Source organism: Rousettus aegyptiacus, unplaced genomic scaffold, assembly GCF_014176215.1.
Source record: "Rousettus aegyptiacus isolate mRouAeg1 unplaced genomic scaffold, mRouAeg1.p scaffold_m13_p_13, whole genome shotgun sequence".
Taxonomy (NCBI): domain Eukaryota; kingdom Metazoa; phylum Chordata; class Mammalia; order Chiroptera; family Pteropodidae; genus Rousettus; species Rousettus aegyptiacus.
Window position 1 is genome coordinate 60,434,783 of NW_023416288.1, and position 19,984 is coordinate 60,454,766.

Consider the following 19,984-nt stretch of genomic DNA (forward strand, 5'->3'; position numbering starts at 1 on the left):
TGTTTCCGGAGCCCTTCTCTCCCTCCCTCCCCCACCTTTCCGTAAGGAACAAGATGCTGGAATGACTGAACCTCGTGGAAGTGGATATCTCATTTGGGCTTATTTTTCTTGTCTTTAGCAAAGAGGGAAATGAGGCCTAGAAGGTTGGGTTTTCTCCTCAAAATCATCACCCTCTCCATTGCATTTCTCTTGGAACACGCTCGGTCTTCTCTGCTAATGCATAGATGGGTGAACCCAAGCGTATTGGAGACGTGGCCTGGGATACAGACCACCTGAATTCCAGCCCTAACGTCAGTAATTTGCACGACCCCAGGCAAGTCACCAGTTTCCCCAGGTCATGTTCTTCTCACCCATGAAACAGGAGTCTGTAGTAGGAGAAGGCTGGGTTTTTCTTTTAAGTCTTATAAATTTGCGATATTATAATAAAAATCAAAAATGCCTAAAAAAGCGAGATTTGGGCGAGAAGGAAGGAGATACTCTGAATCCAAGAGGCCAGAGGAGCCGTCCTCCCTCTAACTCTTGTGCTCAGAAGGCACCTGGGTGTCCACGAGCATCAAAGGGCAGACAGAAGAGTTGAAGGTGACTAAGGGGTGAATTCGAAAGGGCCTGGATCACTGCGTTCCGAAAAATCTTAGAAGAGAGGCAAAAACCGTAATCGAAATTGTTTAGTGACCGACTGCAACTTTTTTCTTTCTTTTCTTTTCTTTTATTTTTTGTTAATTAAGTTTACCAGGGTAACATTGGTTAATATGATCATGGAATTTTCAGGTGTGCATTATCATTTGACATCTGTATATTCTATTGTGTGTTTACCACCCAGAGTCCAGTTTCCTTCAGCTACCATATATTTGATCCCCTTTACCCACTTCGCCCTACCCCTGCCCCACTATGTTTGACTCCCTTTACCCCATTTACCACCCCCCTCCTCCCCGACCCCTTACTCTCTGGTAACCACTAGTCCATTGTCCACGTCCATGAGTCTCTGTTTCTCCTGTTCATTTGTTGCTTTTAGGTTTATATCCCACATATAAGGGATATCATGTGATTTTCAACTTTTCAGTCTGGCTTACTTCGCTTAGCATGATTATCTCCATGTCGATCCACGTTGTCACCAATGGCAGTATTTCATCTCTTCTTATGGCTGAGTAATATTCCATTGTATATATGTACCACAGCTTCTTTACCCAATCATCCTAGGACACTTCGGTCGCTTCCATGTCCTGGCCACTGTGAATAATGCTGCTATGAATATCAGTGTGCAAATACCTTTTTGGATATGGATTTTCAAGCCTTTGGGGTAAATACCCAGTAGAGAGATTGCTGGATCATAGGGTAGATCAATTCTTAGTTTTTTGAGGACCCTCCATACTGTTTTCCATAGCGGCTGTACCGATTTAGAGTCCCACCAGCAGTGTATGAGGGTTCCTTTTTCTCTGTATCTTCTTCAACATGTTATTACTTGTCCTGTTGACTATAGCTACTCTAACAGGTGTGAGATGGTATACTGTGGTTTTGATTAGCATTTCCCTAATAGCTGGCATCTTTCTGACTGCAATTTTTAAGAAGTTCCTGGAGAGTGTGACTTACCTAACGCAGCTTCATTCACGTTCCACAGAGAAACTCCTTGAAACAGTGTGTGGCAGCAGGAACTTGCCATCTCTTTCAGGTAAATCGACTTAGGTCTATGAGTTAGTCATTGGAATAACACGAAAGTCGTTCTCGGAAGTGACCCAGGCATTTGGAAAGTTCCATTCCCGCTGCAGTTTCGCCCTGGGTATATCTAGTCTCTGCATTTGTCAGACAGTCTGTCCACCTGCAGACTGCGGTCTTCGCCTGCTTTGTGCACATTGAATCACTGTCACTTCCCTGCCTCTCCAAACCCGGCGTCACCACCTCTTAGCATGCCATTAAGTCAGTTTAGCGGACTGTGACCAACGTTGAAAAAAACAATTAAGTAGAATAAGAAAACATCAGAGCACATTGCAGGTAGCAAGGGAAAGGCTTGTTTTTCTGAAAAGCTTTATTTTATCCTGGGTTGCAATGCGAGTAAGGTCTCAATCAAAACAGTTAAAACTGCCTGTAAGATGGAGAATCTGAGGGAGAAGTCTCCGAGGCCTTTCCATACATCCTAACACTGTCTTTCATGCTTCACGTGCATGTGTGGTGACAACAGGAAGTGCCACCGTGCACGCGACGGGCTGCGGGGCCTGGGGTGCATCCACTCAGCCCACGGGTCCCCGGGCCCCAGAGACCTGCCACACCGTTGCCTCCTCCCATGGGAGGACAAATACCTGTTGCCTAGCAGGTAACTAACTCTCCATTTCCCCTGGTCCCTACTCCTCTGGCCGTTTTCAAAACTAAGAAAGTTGAGGCGAGGAGGAGTAGACTCGGAGAGAAAAAAGAGTGATCGATTAGCTTGTCATGGCGAGTCAGGTGTGGCGGGGATGGAGTCCGTGTTCCTAGAATTTAATAACTAGAGGGAGCTGTAGAAGCAGCCTCGTCCTGCCCCATCATTTTGCAAGGAACATGATCGTCGGCGAAGTTATGGGCAAACGATGTGCAGTAGTCAGTTTGAAACCCAGGTTTCCAATCAGCAAAGCTCATGCTTCATCCTGCCAGGGGCTGCCCTCGTCCTCGCTGGAAGCTCTACGTGTTAGCAAACGGCTCCTGGGAGCTCTGGGGTGAGAGAATCCATCTCTGAGAGGGGAACGTGCGTAACACCCTGCCCCCCATCCCCACCCCACCCCTATGTACATGCACCTCCAGCTGCCCCCTCTCATCTTCTCCAGGAATGACCAATAGCCTGATGTTCTCTCGGAGCAAAATGGCAGAATCAGGTTGTGTCCCAACAAGCAGGACCCGCCCTGGGGGAGCCGGGAGGGGATGTCGGGGTGACAGATGGCCACTAGCATCCCTCTCTCTGCATTGTTCCCTTACGCAGACCCAGTAGTCATACTGTCCCACCCCTCCATGTCTCTGGTCTCAGCCGAGAGAGAATAATAATAATAATTAATAATAACGACAACAATAACAGTCATGGAAATCAGAATAGTAATCATAACCTACACCCGGCACCCACCCAAGCACTTAACATGAATTTTCTCTTAATCAGTAGACAAAATGAGGCACGGGAAGGCTAAATAATTCATTGTCCCACAGCTCCTCGGGGTCTCCACCATGCAGTCTGGCCCGGCAGCCCCATTCTTAACCGCCGCCCTGGTCCATGGCCCCCTGCAGCCGGTTCCTGCCTGGGCACGGAAAAACAGGGCCTGAGCAGCCTCAGCCGGAGCTGCAGCACGAGCCACACTGGCCGAGCTACCGTCCTAGATCTGTCACCCACCGGGCCAGTGACACCTGCCAGTGCCTTCCTGGCTCGGGGTCCGTAGGAGCCGGTACACAAGCAACGGCGGACAGATGCAGGTCCCACTGCTCTCCATCCGGCCTCTTCCTCTGCCCCCTGAGGGCCAAGGGGGCAGGCACCTCGTCCCCCATGGGGTTTGGCAGTGAAATCACTGGGTGTCTCCCATAGTTCGAAGGAGGGGGAATCTTCCAAAAGATTTCGTGGGGTGTTTCCTGGAGTTTTGCGGGTCGGCACCCTGCAGAGATGGGGCATCACATGCAGCCTCAAGTCGGCCTGCTGGATTGCTAGAGGCTTAGGAAAGGTGCAGGCTGCTCATGGAGCTAGTTAGGGTCAGGCCTCCAGGTGAATTCCTCAAGAGGATCTGACCCCTGTGGCATCACAGGGGTGCCTGGGGACCCTAGGAAACCAAAGAAATTAAAGAAGCCTTTCTCCCCCAGGCACCCACAGAGCCCGGGCCGTCCTTACCTCTGAGAAATGACAGAGGCAGCTACAGAGTCCTCACCCGGCTTAGCTGGGTGCTCTGACCTCCCTCAGCACGCTCCACGAGTCTTGCAGATAAACAAGCTTATTTGCTGCACACTCACCCGCTACCCTGGGAGCAGAGAGGGGCTTTGCCTGGAAGGGACGCTGGACACAGAAAGTCTGCGGGTCCAAATGGCCACTCAGGTTCTGCCCCACCCCACACCGATGCCCAAACACCCTCTTCCTTCTCTCTCTCTGGCCCCTTCCCCAGAGTGAAGCCGCAAGCCTACCTTTTGGAGTCTGCATTCCTCTAGGAGTCATCACTTTCAGAGGGGGTGGGGGACGAGGTTGTGGAGAGGAGGAAGAGAAGAACGCAGGAGGGAGCAGAAGTCCCCGTTCAAGCCCTGGCTGGTGCAGGAATCCAGCTGACACAGCAAGGAAGCAGGATTAGTAACAAGTGAGAGGGGGATGATTTATGTTTTACACCTGAGGACCCACAGAAGACCGCCAGGTGTCACCTGGGCTGCCCAGCGATCTTTAGCAGCAATTAGAGCCAGAGACTGTCCCGAGGCCCCTCCCCATGCCTGACCTTAGGCTAATGCGTGCGTCTATTCCCGAGGGCATAGGGGCATCTAGGAGCCTCTCTCCCCTGCCTGAATTCTCTTTCTCAGCTTTTGCCTTTGGATGAAAACAGGACACGGCACCCCTGAGAGAGAACACAGTCAGGTGGTGCGCTTGCGGAGGAGGACAGGGCATGGCCGCACATCAGGAGGCCTGGGTCTGGAGCCTCTGTCTCCCTTCCCTGCTGTCCTTGGGACCATGAGCACTCATCCAGGCCTCTGAGTCTGGGGCAGGGACCCGGGGGCTGCTTAGCAGGAGAGACCAGTCTCCTGGCTGCTCTGAGCGCTGCTTCCTGCAACGTGGGCGTGGACGGGGGGCCACCCAGCTTGCCTGGTGCCATCGCAGGCAGACCCACGCCTTCCGGTTTTTAACCACAGAGAGCAAGGGTGCCACAGATGGAGGTGACGCTCAGGGTCAGCTCCAAGACGAGGAGCCTTCTGGTCATGGCACGTTGGCGTGGCGGCGTGAGCCAGCTGAGTGGCTTGTGTTTCGGTGAGGAGCTCTTCGAAGCCAGCTACCTGGAGGGTGGGTCCGTGGCACGAGTGAGTGGTCAGCACAAGAAGCCAACAAGCCGGATCAAGGACACACGGTGCTTCTGGCGGGGTGGGGTTGGCGTTCACGCCAGACACGTTGCACGTGGCCCCCTGGCGCTGCAGTCACAACGTGGGAGGGGCTTCTCTGGGCCTTCCTCCTCGGTCCACTCGACCCAAGAGACTGAGCAGTTTGAGAGCAGCCTGCCCCGTGCCCTGCATGCCCTGGGAGGGCAGTGGTGGGTGCCACACGGGGAGAAAGCGAACTTCCAGAGGGACACTGGTGTTTTTGGCAGAGGGCAGTCCCTGAAATCAGAAAGGCTAGCCAGCTGTCCCTCTCCTTGTGGCAACCTGCACCAGGGCACAGCCACTTACCACTGTGTACGTCCATTGGACAAATTAATAACAGGCACAAGACAAAGCAAGGGGAGGCTCTACAGGGCCCTCAGAACGAGGGCTGGAGCATCTCAAAGCCCTTTCTCCGCCTTTACAACAAAGCCCCTCAGCCTCGCTGAGGTGGCCTTCTGTCAGATGAGTGTCCCGGGTTACTTTTATAGATTTCTGTCCCCCCGCCTGCCGTTGGGGTATCTGTCACCTAGCACTTTGCACTGTTGCCAGTGACGCTGTCTGATGCCTCACCTGTTCAGTGTTTTTCCTGTTACTTTTCTGTGAGCTTGGAAGCAGATAATCAAGCTTATTAGACTTGTTTGTAAGATGAGAATAAAGAGGCATTAAGCGAGTTCTCCAGGGACCTGCCAAGACAAGTGCATTAGCTTTGGTGTGTAGACACTGAGATTTCTATTTTAGCGCTTCCCAGGTCATTTCTGACATTTTCTGATGCTTGGCTGGGTTCTGGGTTGGGGATATCTAAAACCAGCTGAAGTGCGGACAGGCAAGGGATGATGAGCCATGAGAAAAACTGCTCTCTTTTATACCCATCCAAACTATAGTGCTAAGCCTCTCCAAGTACTCTACATTGTGGTTACCTGAGACATGCCAAGTGTCCTTTGGAGAATGGTCTTTTTGCTGACATTTGCTCTCGGCAATTTGCAAGGACTTAATGCTGGTTCAGGCTGTCGAGAGACCTGCCCAACAGAAGGGGCAGGGCCAGGTAATTATTAAAGGTTTCATCCACCCTTACTCCTTGGCTGTGCCCAAATTCAATCCCTCTCCTCCTCCTCCTCAGGATGGCCACGAAGTCTCTAAGCCCTTCTTTGCTGGCTTAGAATGCTCCTTCCCGACTCCTCTGTCTGAATTCTATCAAGCCCTGGCTTAACCCCTTCTGCCGGGAATCCTTCCTTCATGCTATATCTTGCCATTTCGTTGAATGCCTGTAACACGTTCGGTAGCTGAACCGCAGTTAGTTTATTTATTCAACAGGTATTAATTAAGCCTTTGGTACAGAGCAGATGCAGATTGTTTCCCATCCTTTGTCTCACTTTCTCAGCCAGCATCTCCACTTCCGAATAGCAGTTCTCGGCCCTGGCTGCACGTAAAAACACCTGGAGAGATTTTGGAGCTCCGAGAATGAGCCTGCACCCTCGACCCAGAAAATCAGACCCCCAGCAGTGCTCCTTAAGGATTTTTCCTGTTTCGAAATAATTGCGGATTTGCATGACATTGCAAGAAATTACACAGAGCGGTCCCTCGTACCCTCCACTCAGTGTCTCCCCGTGGTGACGTTTTGACATAACCATCGTACAATATCGCAAGCAGAAAATTGACACTGGTGCAATCCACCGAGTTCTCCACTCAGATTTCAGCAGCCCGATGTGTGCCGCGGCGTGTGTTCGCGTGCGCGCGTATAGTTAGTTCTACGCAGATTTGTCTCACACACAGGTTCGCGTAACTACCTTCTGATAGCACTGCTTTTCAGAGCTCCTAGGTGATCTCAGTGTGTGACCAAGGCTGAGAACCATGCTCTGCAGGTGACAACATCCCATTTGCATTTGACGTGCCCTGCAACCGATACTCCCGATATCCTTTCAGAGTCAGAGTTTCTCCTCCAGATTCGGAATCCCTCCTGACCCACTGTGAGCCACCAGGCTGTGCTCACCGACCGGACTCTAGTTCCCTCCCGTTTCCTCAGCCTAAGACCCCAAGTGGCGATGGCGTGTCAGGTCGCCGGAGTCCTCCTCCTCTGGCCTGCTTGCACAGATAGCTATTTCCAGAGCTCAGGAATTAAATTGAAAATAGACCAAACAATGTGACAGTTTTCTGCTGCTATTTTTTCTTCCATGAACAGAATGTTCAGCATTATTTTTCTCTCTCTCTCTCTCTCTCTTTGTGCAATACTGCAAGTGAGAAGTGCTCTGATTGGAATGCTGGCTTATGCTGTTTATAAGCCTGCAGTCTCCAGCAAGCTGTGCAAAGGGAGCTTTCCCAGGGACTTGGAGGGTAAAAGTATTGGCAAGTAGTTAGCTATGGCCACATCCAGGTGCTAATTACTCTAGGAAGGAAATGGGCCACATGCATATGGATGGTCCTTCTTAAAGCTTCTCTTTTCCCCGAAAGTTTTGTAATGCTTTTTGCCCGAAAGCTATCAAGGAGTGTTCTGATCCATGGACCCTGGGAAGAGGCTGGGAAGGAAGAGTGGGGAACATTTTGTCTCAGACGTTGTCTATTAAATAGCTTAGGAAGAAGATAGGCATCCCTCACTCCCCAAGTTCACTTTTCTCAAGACCCTGAAATTCGAGGTCTAATGCAGGCTGGTTTGGGGGTAAGGGGTGGGAGGTGTGTAACAGGAAATTACTCTTTTTCATTCTTCCAGGGTCTCCTGTCCCATCTCAAGGGAGTAGACAGGAAGATTTCATGACTGCCGGTGTCATATCAGAGCTTAGAGAAGGTAGAGTCCATTAGCTCCTGGGAAATTTACGCAGGATATTCATTCTTTCCCTTATTTCAGAAACACATTTGGATCATCTTGTCTGGGCCACATATTGAGCTTGGTTCTGGGGATACAAAGATGAGTAAGACGAATGCTCGCTAGGCACTTGTCTCTCTGGATGCGGCTTAATTTTATTTGATTTTTTTTTCCCTCCTGGGATGGAAGGCAAAAGAGGAGGTTGATCGTATTGATTTATTCCAATTCACAAATGCCCAGAATACGTCGGTACAGAACAACCGGAAGTCACCTTTCCTACTCTTCATGCCCTCTGGAAGTGTTCTAGATCTTGACTGAGGTGTTTGTTAGTTACATGGGCAGGTACATTTGTTAAAAGCTTATTAAAGTACACTGAAGATCTGTACATTTCACTGTGTAAATTTTACCTTAAAAAAAAAAAATCACATTTCAGACAGAAATGGAAAAGAAGCAGGGAAGCCATAGTTAAGAGAAGGCAACTTGAATCAGGAATAAAACCCCTAATTTTGAAATTTTACCCTAATCACATTCTCAGAGGCTAGTGCCCGCTGCAAATCATGGCCCCAGGCCTCTGCCCTCTCAGCATGGGCACGTGCCCTTCAGGGGACTTGCTCCACCCTTGGCCTGAGTGTGTCTGCTCCTGCCCCTGGAACAGTTCTCCCATGCTCCAGTGGGGCCAGGGTGGTCCTGCCTCCTCCATGAAGCCTTCCTGGATCTTTCCAGTCCGCCTAAGTGACCTTTTCTTTTTCTGCTTCACTTCATTGACTGTCTTGATATAATTTCACCCTCTATTACTCAGTATCTTTCATTTTTATTTACTAAGTAAGTTAGTACATTTAACAAGCATAGAACAATGCAGGGTACCAAGTTAAGTGCTCGATAAATGGTCATTGTTATTTTTGTTATATTTTGTGCTTCTGATTAGTCTCCCTAGAATCTGTGTCCTCGATTGACACACAAGTCTGACAGGGGCTGGACTGTGTCCCTTTGGTGCTGGGCACTTATTCTCATTAAAATCTACACAGACATGTGTAAACTGCAGGCAAACTCTAAGCCTATGGATTTGGAGACTCTGACTATGCCAAAGATGTGACTGAGGAACCTTCTAACAGAAACTTTTGCACTTAGATACAGTACCAACCAGGTGCCGTGGGGAGGGAAGGAATACCAGGACTCTAAAAACTCTCCAGCTCCACACTTGTGAGACCTGGAGAAAAGCCTGACCCACCAAGCCCGCAGAGTGGGGGGTGTGGCCCCAGAGTACCTGTTCCTGACATGGTCTTTGAGTCTCCTGTGGCACCCCAGGGTGTGGTAACGAGATGCCACTCGATGACAACAGCCCTGCCTTTCAAAGTGACACTCAGCAAAGGGGCAGCATGACAATGACACCTGCTCATCAGCCCCGCCCCACCTCGAGTCTGTGAGGGCTGGGCCACCCTGCTCATTAGGTTTGCATCTGCCCCCACCAGCCTGCCTGCAGCTGATGCTCATTAATCCTGGAGCCCAGAGCCTGGTGGGCTGAAAGAGGCTAGGCTTTTAGAGCCATTTATGGCAATGGGCTTGGCAAGAGCTGCTAGATTGATTTATAATTGGGCTGAGGGGTGCCCCTGCGTCCCTGGGGCCAGGCTCAGAACTAGGCCAGTCCAGGAGGGTGGTTTTGGCTCTCTGGCTTCATGAAAAGGACCAGTGCACAGATGAGGTTCCTGCCAGACCAGCATAGTGGCAGCTCCACAGAGCTGATTCGAACACACCCTGGGGGCCTCCTGGCTTGTCCCCCACCCCAGGGGCATGTCATCCCTTGTTTGGGAGACTCAGTAGAACCTACCATGGTGAGGACACAGTCCCCTCGGGAGGACAGAACACTTACCCGGGTCTTCTCTGGCCAACATTAGGCTGGGATCGGCCTTCTGAACTCAACAACAGTTTTGCAAGAGAATAGCAAAAATGAAAGCAAAAGCAGCAAATAACATGACTGACTGCTTACTGTCTCGTTGGCACTGAGCTAAAGGCTTCAGGTGTATTATCTCATTCAATCAGGTGTAAGGACCGTTATCAGGCCCATTTTGCAGGTGGGGCAACTGAGGCACAGAAGGTTAAATAAATATGCAACGACATACCTCAGAAGAGGCAGGACTCAGCTCTGGACCAGGCGGCCTGGCTCCGGGTTTCGGCGCTTTTGCTCTCTACCGCTCCAGCCTTAGCTTTTGCACTTGGCATGACCAGCCTGAGAAGGACATCTGATGGGCGTCAGAGGTGCTAGAAGCCTCCACAGTGAGACGGGGAATCTGGACTGATGGAGGAGAAGGTGGCTGGGTGTGGAGAAGCTGGGATTCCGATTTCGTCCCGGCCACTAAGCAGCCATCCGATGTTAGTATATAACCTCCCTGCTCTGTGCCCTCAGCCAGATGGGCACGCTGTCATTAGTTGATTTTAAATAAGAATACCAGCCTACAATAAATGTGAAAACAGAAGAAAAAACAGTAATGGCAGCAGTAACTGCCCTCGGCCCAGCAGGAAGTCCCTGCCACGGGGAGCACCCACCTGGAGGACCGCACCACATCGTGGGCGGCAGAGAACACGGGCATCTGCCAGCTGGGTGCTGGTCCGCCCTTCGCCAGGGTCAGTTTCCGGCTCTCTGAGGCGCTTCTCTTGCTGCGCGCTGTGGACGGGGCTGGACTTCCAGGAAGCTCCCGCCTGCCTCCTCCCTGGGTTCTCCTTCCTCCCGGAATGGGCTTTCGCCAGCATGTGCAAAAGGAAGCAGCTCATCCCCCCAGTTCTTCCTGCTCCTTTCCATGTCTCCTTGCCTCTCTCTTTCTGCTGGTTCCCTCTCGTCAGGGACGTATCTCGGTATCCAAACTGTGAACCCAACTGTCTCCATTGCTGAAGGTTTCAGAGCGGCCGCGTGACGGTGGCGCTTTTCTCCAGCACCAGAAGCTGCTGATGCATAATTCAACAAACAATCCAGGGATGCATCAGAATCCAAATTACTCACATCAGAAGGATTTTGATGTTAAACACCGTCTCTTAAAAAACCCACTCCATTCATGACGGTCTCTGCGCTTTTATCTTGCAGAATTTGTAAAATTTTCAGGAAGGCTGGGTTATGGAAAGGAGTTTTCACTTAAAACTGATAGCCGGGCATCCCCCCGGAGAACGTGGGTGGTGTGAGGCCCCCAGGCCCCAGTCCTGAACCAGCTGTCAATGGCAGGTGCCCGGGGCTGGGTCTCGGAGCTGGAGCCCCCCAGGTCCCAGGCGGGTATGGGCGAGGGCTAGACCTGGGGTCTCCAGTCCCTATAGCAGGTTCACCCCAACAGAAGCAGGGCCTTGCCCTGAAGAAGGCCACGTGCTGACTCACTGTGGAGAGGCCGTGCTGCATACTGGGTAAGCACACAGGCTTTGGAAGGAGACTCCCAAGCATTCAAAGTCTGACTCTGGCACTAATCAGCCGTTAGACCTTGGGCATGTTACTCAGCCTCTCTGTGCCTTCCTCTGTCACGTGTGGGAAATAATAGTGCCTGTCTTACAGTACTGTTGCGAAAACTAGAGTTATTGCGTATGAGTGCTTCATAAAAGTTGGCCATTATTATTATTCTAGAAACGTCCATGGACATCTAAAAAACGTCTGGGTTTCCCCATTCCTTTTATGGGAGCTCCAAATTTCAAAGCACTCTGCTTCTGCCCCGGTGGCCCACTGTACATGACCAGAGATGAACTACATAGATCGGGAATGCTTGGCGGCCTGCAATACTTTGAAAACAACATCATGCCCTCGGCCCACTGATGTGTTCCTCAAATTCATCTCAGTTGGCACTCTTCCTTAGCAAGACTCTCTCTGGGGTCTTCTCTCCCAAGGTTTTTATTTATTTCCTCCTCTTGGCCCGGACGGCCACCAACCAGCCCCTTGTCCTCAGCCGCGCCGCCTAGCCTGCATAAACCCCCTTGCTCCGTCATCTTGCAGCAGACACTCTCGTGCATTTTCTAAGCGGCTGGAAGGGCTGCTGTGGCCAGCCTGCACTCAAGCCCAGACCTGAATGCCTAATTGGGTGTTTGTTTCCTTCACTATATCCAGGAGTGAAAAATGGGGTTATCTAATCAATAGCCCTTGTGGCTGCTTATCTGTGGCTGTGGTTGTTACACGTTAGCTGTGGGGCTGCAGATAGGCACAGCTTCACCTCTGTTGAGTTTGCAGCCACCCCCAGCCACCCCTAAAAGGCAGGGCCACGTTTGCATGGGATGTGGACCAGGGTCTCTAAGGCTAAGAATTCCCAGAGATGTTCCTGGAACCCATTGGGCTGGTAGATCTGAGCCACAGGTAGCCACAGAGGACTCTGGCTAAGCAGAAGGAGATTGAAGGTGCAGAGGAAGGGCGGAAGTTCAGAGGACTGAGAAGGCAGTGGGTAGACCAGCTGCTTCCTCGTGACTGGCATCCCAGGGCAGGGTGAGTGGGAGAAAGTGGAGAAAAGCACTTCTTGGATGCTCGTGATTTCTTCCTTGGTTCTGTATGACCCTTGCTTTACTCCAGCTCAGTCTTAATCCCATGGTGTATGCAAAGTGCCTTGTAAATAATGGCTAACTTTAGCACAGAGAGGTGAGGGAATTCACCCCGTGTCACACAGTAGATTAATGGTAGAATAGATGTGAGGACCCGCTTTTCTTTTCTTTCAAAGCACTGCAAAGCACTCTGTGCCATCCTGACAGCCAGACTCTCAGACTCGGACAACAGGAGCACCCAGGCTCAGAAAGGTGAAGCCACTTGCCCGATGTCACACAACTTGTGCGTGGCCGAGTTGGGACTAGAACCCAGGTTTCCCAACTCCGAATCTAGTGTTTGTGTCATTTCCCACCTCCGATCACTTTCGTTGGTCTTTTCACCTGCTCCCCTCATTAGCCAGGGAGGAGGGTCCTCCTAGGGACTGGCATCTGCCAGTGCCATCTGCACTGAAATCAGCCTGGGTATCTCAAGGGGGTAGGACAGAGGCAGCCCTACTGGCTGGGCATCACTTCAGAAGGAAGCCGGCCCCATCCCGGCACATGGGCTGAATGGAAGAGCAGGCTTCGCACAGGCACAAACTGCTCTCTCTCCCTCCCATGTGTTTGGGCTTGGAAATAAATCCATTCTGGATGGCTGCTAGCCAGGCAGACACCCAGGTTGTCAGGGGATTGGGGAAGGTCAGACAGGGATGCCAGTTAGCGTGAAGAAAAAACAAAAAAGAGGAGGAAGGGGGTGTAAATTAGTGGCCTGTGTCTCAACAGCTCTGTGCCTAGAATCTGCAATGGGCCTCACCACAAGTTGGCTGGGGATTCTAGATGATAATGCAACCCTCCTTCTGAGTCCAGCCCTGGCTTTGCTGCCGTGCGCTGAAGATGGCACGAGTCAGCGTCCTGGTACCACGCGCCCTCCCAGCTTCATCCATCCTGAACGTGTTGTAAGCGTCTCATCGCTCCAGGTTCTCTCTGCTCCCATGTGCAGTCGGCGCCTCCTCAGGGGATGCGACAGCCCCCTCCCCTTCCCCTGCCATGTCTGTTTACTTTCCTGTCTCTCCTCCTAGTGCAAGAGTTTGGAGAGGGCCAGGGCTGTTCTCCTCTGAATTCCCAGTGCTGAGCACAAAGGCATATAACAGGTTCTCAATAAATATTTCTTAGATGAATGAATGAATGAATGAGTGAATGAATGTTTAGCTGGTTGGGGCTCCCAGCAATAACCAGCCTTGTCCAAAGCTGGTATGTGGTACTGTTTGTTCTCCACATCTTGCTCTAACATCCAGGTCAGAGCCAAACACACCACCTCTGCTTTGTGGGCCCTCGAGGCTAAAACCAATTCGACAGACTACTAAATGTCAGGCACTGTCTTAGGTGCTGGGGTGCTAATAAGAGAGAAGAGATGGTTCCCTTGACCTTGAGGGGATCCCAGTCTGGTGGGAGAGTCCAACACAGATTCGCCACCTGGGACAGGGAACAAAGATTCTTCTTGGGAGGCTGGAGCTGGGTTAGGCTTTGGGGTCAGCGGCGGTAAAAAGTGGTCCTGATACAGAAAGGGAGCCCTGAGCTAGATAGACCTAGAGGGTAAGTGAAACTTTCCAAACAAAACGTGGGTGGTGGGTAGGGAACAGCGCGGGCCAAGTCAGAGGAGTAAATCGGCAGCCCGAATGGGGAACTGCCGTAGATTTCCTTGGCTGGAGTGTGGGGTCAGGAGGCGCGGGTCAGGGCGTGGCTGGAGAGGGGCTTGTGAAGTGCCTCCCTGCCAGCCCAAGAAGAGCCCCTTGCTTGGACCTGACCTCCGGGCATGGGTGCTCCAACAGATGAAGAGCGTCAGCATACCGGGTTTACAGGGCCACCGCGGCCTCCAACCGCAGGGCTCTGTGTGACAGTCTAGAGTGAGCTGAGTGCTGGCTGTCGCCACAGTAGCTGCTGAGCAGAGAACAAGGTGACATGCGATGCCCGGCTCCCCGCCTCACTGCAGGCAGGCACTGAGGCCAGACGGTGACTGCCGGGGCCTCTGGCGCACCTGGCGCTGGCCGGGAGCATCGCCTGGGCTCCCCAGGAGAGGCTCTTACCAGCTTGAGTGCTGTGCAGCAGACCTGGGGACCTCAGGGGGTGATTTCCAGGGAAGGAGTCGGAGGACAGGCTGGGAGAAACACCTTAGTCCACATGCAGGAGAGCAAACCAGAGAGGCAAGGTACAGCCGAATAATAACCAGGTTCATATGGAGACACTATATATGTGGGCTAATTAGCTTCGTTCCTGCCCTCGGCGACATTCCTTCCTTCATCTACTCATCCCTTCATATGCATTCACTTGTTAATGTAGTAAATATTTATTGAGTGTCCATCATCCGCTGGGCGCAGGGACCCTGCCCTCGAGGACTTATGGTCTAGAAGGCGGATGGAAGTGTGAATGAGCACCTCCCATGTGTGCTGATGTGTGCCTGCGCCCTGTCTTCTGTTTGTGCTCCAGACCCTCTGCATCCTCTACGGACTCTTACGAACCCCCCCCACCCCCCGCCGCCTCGCAGTGGGCTCCCTTGCCTACTGCTGGTGGGGTTGGGCAGTGAGGAGCGTTGGCAGGAGGCTGGGCGGGGAAAGAGAGGGGTTGGCGGATTCGCTCCTCAGATCCTCACCCTCACCCCTTCCCCTCCCATTCTCTGCTCCGTCGCCTCGGGCTAGCTGCGTCCTTTACCTGAGGTCGCGTCTCTCCAGCCATGGACAGGACTCTCTCCTTTTGACTTCCCATTACCATTTCCACCCACCTCTCTTTTTAGGTCACAGGGTGGCAGGTCCCTCCCTTTTATCAGCCCTGGGATACGGCTCTATCCCTTTAGCCCACTTAGGGGAGCCAGCAAAAATAATCAGCGTGTATGCGCGCGGCTCATCCCAGCTAGAAGAAGGACAGACGGACCTCGCGGAGGTTTCCCCGTCCTCTTCCACACCCTTTGCTCGTCTAGCACTTTACCCGCGTTTGTCCCGATGAGGGGACGGGGAGGGGACACTTGTAAGGGAAGCAAAGCGCATTCTCGCAGCGCCTCCTTCCTCTGTCTTGGCCCCGAGGCTGGACGTTCGTTCCTCCGTGCATTTCCTGCGTGGCATCCGTCCGGCGGACACCACGCTGGGCCCTGACCACACGCACGCAGATGCCACACGTCTCCCACCAGCGTCCGGTGCTCTTCCGTCCTCCCGGCTGGGGACGTAGTCGCCTCTCCATGGTGCCAGCTGTGCTTCGGAGGGGAGCAGGACCGGGGTCTGTCGCCCCTTTGGTCCGCTCAGATGGAGAGGGCGAGAGCAAAAAGGGGGACGTCCTCAGACTGGTGGTTCTCGGGAGAAGGGGATCGAGCTCCCTCTCCAGGTTGCCTCCCACGCCGTGGTCTCCTCCTTTCACTGGCTTTAGAGTTGCCAGAAAGGAGTTCCCCTTGTTATAGGCATTGTTCCCTGAGATTAAAACACGTGCGTCAGTAAAAGCTAACCAACGTTCAAGTTGCCCCAAGAATGTGCCGAAGTGCCGGGTGTGGACGGGTATTTCCCAGGAGCCCCTGACGGTGGGTGCTGCTGGTGAGAACGCACGGGGCAGAGAAGTTGGGGTAGTGGCATGGCACGTCCCGGGGCTCACTCTGTCAAAAGGAGAAGTTAGCGGTGTCTGTGTTTGCAGCTGGGTTTCCTTTGGAGGACACCGTCACTTCCAGCCAGAGCTCTAAGAAGGCCGTCACCTCTGCTCTGAGCTGCATGTCACTGCGTGTGTGATGATCCAGGTTTCTCTCATATGCTATCGGACTTGACAGGAAGAAGCCCCGCTGGGAAGCTCGGAATAATAAAGGCTGATGCTCTCTGGAATCAACCAGAACTGGACAGGGAGAGAGAAGGGGGTCGATCTGAGGAGTCCCAGGCTAGAGCAGGTCCTGAATTCCACAACCCAGAGGTCAACGCGCTTCCTGCCTTGGCCACCCCAAAGCCAGCTGGGGCTCTGAGGACTCGGGGAACCTTTTAGAGAAGTAACTGGGCAAAGCTCCTCATGACTTACTCTCCGAAGAGTTGGATGCCTGGACCCTTTAGTCGGGTAGGTGAGAATACATGTTCAGGACCAGAGGAAACATGTACATAAGGAGACCTTTTTTTTTGAACCGAAAAAATCAAGAGATCGAGTAGACTGTTATAACTTAATATCAAGTAAAAAAAAAAAAGTCACTGGTGAAATAGCCGAGGACTGGGATTCATATGAGTGCTTGGCTCACAAATCACTGATTTTCTTGCATTATCTTCAGTAGCAACACAAACCAGCGGAGAACTTTGGGCAAGAACTTTGGAGAGTCTCCCCAGCTCTATGCATCGAGGACTTTGGTGGGAGAGGAGAAGACGCCTTTTAGGGTCAGACCAAAGTTACAGTAACAGTGCAGGGGGGACACGAAGGGATGGGGTGGCACCTGGGAAAGGGAGCCCAGGAATGGCTGCACCCAGTCCGCACCAGAGAATGAGGTCGGTTTTTTTTTTTTTTTTTTTTTTGTCATTGCAAATCCCTCGTGATTTCCTCGGGCCGGACTGGTGGGCTCTGACTTTTCTCCTCCCTCATGTGTAGGTTCCACGTGTTCATTAAGGACCGGGGCTGAAGTGGGTCTGCAGCCCGGGACAGAGGCATAGACATGGGGGGCGGGGGGGTTGCAGAAAATAGCCCCCTGGGGGCTGCCAGCCTCTCTGGCACCTGCTGGAGATAGAGCAGGATGCAGAGTCCTTAACAGCCAAGCAGATTAGGAACTTTGCTCTGGCCAGAGCTCAGAGCCCCTGAGAATGAGAAGCAAACTCCTTGCAGCCAGTCAAGCAGCCAACAGACAAGATCTGAATACACATGCCTCTGCCTCCAGGCGGCTCGGCCCCTCTCTCCATTAGGAATCAGGTTGCCTCCTCCAGCACCCTGACCTTGGGCTCTCCACCTGACCCTGGCGAAGTGCCAGATTCCCCAATATCACATTCACAAACATCTCCCACCCTTTGCGCTCACTCTCCTGGCCCATTCTAGATCTGGCTCACATGTGCGGTCACTCTCCTGTGGCCAGAGAGTAATCCAGCCACAGCTGGCAATCCCGGCCTCTCAGCCTTTCTTCTCTGCTCGTGCCCAGCTACCCAACTCCCATGAACTAGTTCAGCCTGAAGACTCCGCTGAGCATTGCACCCACCTTCCACTCTCCAGCCTAGTTTCGACGCTTCCACAATGAGTATCACCTTTACTTACAGACGCTGTAAGGGTTGGATGTGGAGAAAACTTTTGTAATCCATTAACACATGAGCCTGGTCCATCCTGATGCTTCTCACACTTTGGCGTGCACTTAAATCACCTGAGGATTTTATGCGAATGCAGATTCTGATTCAGTAGATCTGGAGTGGGGCCTGGGACCCTGCATTTTCAGAAGCTCCTGGGTGGTGCTGATCCCCTGGGTCCTTGAACCACACTCTGAGTATCCAAGGTCTAGGCCAGTGCCATTCAAAACGTGGCCTGTGAACTGTTTGCTAGTGAGCTGCGATGAGACAGGTACAGAGACTGAGAACGAGCATTTAGGAATTCGTATCGCCATCCGATATTGCTGTAACATCCAGAGCGTGGTCAGTGGATTGACATTTTGCATTATTACATTTTGTTTTTCTAGTAATTTGTTTTTATGAGATTGGACAAAAGTATCCAATGACCATGGATTGGAAATTTTACGGAATATCTCCTCAGCGCGGGTAGCGTAAGAAGCAATGGACTCGAGGACTTGCGACATGTTGCGGCTCAGGTCCAGAGGTGTCCCGTCTGTGGGGGGCTGGCCCATGTGGCTCACGATCCCAGCGGAGGAGCCCCAGCTGGGAGCCCAGGTTCTTGGCATTTCCTCACCTTGCCTGTTTTCCAAGTTTAGCACAGTGTTCTCTTTCCCAGGCAGATTTCTGGGTATTTCAGACAAAGGTTTAAAGTGTCAGGGAGTCAACCTCCAATGATGCCAGGAAATGCCAACTGACAAGAGAACTTGGCATCCACGCCAGGTCTGAGCAGCCCACTCTCTTCGTCTCTAAGCAGGATTAGATTCTCCTGGGGCAACCACCTGCCCCATTTCTGAGAAGGAAAAAGCCAAACTGCAAAACAGGCCAGGGAGAAGGCTTCCTGCCTTGTGTCCATGAGGGAGGACTGGCTATTAATGAACCCAAGTGCAGTCACAACAGGAACGGGGCCAGCTGGAGCCCGCCCATGTTGGACCTGTGGTCATTTGGCCAGGACCCAGACTGCTGGGGGAGTGGTCAGAGACGAAAACACTGTCTGGTTTTCTCCCTGCAGAGGCAGTCTCTGTTGTTTTTGGCCCACCGCGGGCTGTCACACGTGCCGGACAAGGCTGGTGGGGATGACCCTGGGGAGGCAGAGAGGGCAGGACTCATTTCGTATCTCACTTGGTTTTCTTCTACCCCACCCCCACCCTTGGTGCGTGGCCCAGTGTTGGGAGACTTGTGGGGTCCCCCTCCATCAAAGCATTTTCATGGATTGATTTTATACGACCCCCTATTCTGAGCCGGCGGTAATCCCTCAACTTCGGAACACCTTGCTATCTTTACTAAATGTTAATTAGGTTTGAAAGTCATAGAGAAAAGGGGTTGGTATTGAATGACCATGTGTTGAATGAGCTTTCATTCTTTGGAAATCAGCCACTCCAGTGTTCAAATGGATATGATTTCAGCTAAGCCGGATTTAATTGGGTAGATTTTGATATGTGCTTGTGACTTATTGGATGACCTGAAGCTGCTTTACCTATCAATATCTGTAATTGGTTAATGAGGTTCTGGGTTGGCCACAGGAGGACTTGTCATTGAGAGAGAGAGAGAGAGAGAGAGAGAGAGAGAGAGAGAGAGAGAGAGAGAGAGAGAGAGAGAGAGAGAGAGAGTGTACGCGCACGTGCGCACATGCTCACCTTTGTATAAAAGTGGAGACTTGATGAGGTGGGATTTTTGAGTTGCTCGTCCAGGGATGGAGGTGAGCTGACCTCCTCTGGTCACCTCCCCTTGCTGTCTAAGACAGATGCCACTGCGCACCTTCCAGAGACAGGTGCCTGGGACCGGCGCTGGTGTCCATGGCCAGAGAACCACACTGAGCTGTTTGGTTGATCCAAGCTTTGGACACATGACTGTGGCCTCATTAGCCCCGTCTCACTACTGTTGAGCCTCTTAACACTTTTTTTGAAACTGAACTGTAGTGCACATGTTACAGGAAGGGCAGGAGGAGGAAGGGCCTCTGTGGCCAGATCTCATGTACCATAGTCCAAGTTCGTTAAGACACTAAAAGAATCCACCTAGTTTAGATGCCTGCTACTAGCCTCTTCCTTATCCCCCAGCTACAGATGGATCCCCAGATTCCTCAAAGTAATTCCCCAGAGCAATAATTACTCCAGAAGTCCTACTCTCCAAACCTGAGAGCAGCGTGGACTTGTTTAGCATTTCGTCTGCATTGGGGGTTGGGAAATGGAGAGGGAGGAGCCAGCATCTACTCAGTGGGACCCTCGCCAGACATCTTAGTTCATCTCCTGCTATCCCAAGTCCCTAGGGAAAAAAAAAAACTTTCAAGAACATCTCCCGCTTAGCTTGGATAGGCAGTGGGTCTCTCTTCCCTGCATCAGGCACCCTGTGGGCACTCCTGGACACCGGAGTTCAG

General features: G+C 52.0%; 2 protein-coding genes across 4 annotated transcripts in view; one reads left to right on the top strand and one right to left on the bottom strand.

Annotated features, from left to right (window-relative positions):
• Positions 1-19,984, top strand: part of PLXNA4 (plexin A4) — a 424,868-nt gene that overhangs the window by 169,159 nt on the left and 235,725 nt on the right. The gene's annotated exons all lie outside the window — the stretch shown is intronic.
• LOC107512829 lies at positions 1,444-18,470 on the bottom strand. Its single transcript, XM_016148744.2, is given in 4 exon segments — positions 1,444-2,676; positions 4,114-4,248; positions 15,287-15,867; positions 15,870-18,470. Coding segments are annotated over 3 exon segments (729 nt in total). The 5' UTR covers positions 15,919-18,470; the 3' UTR covers positions 1,444-2,676; positions 4,114-4,149.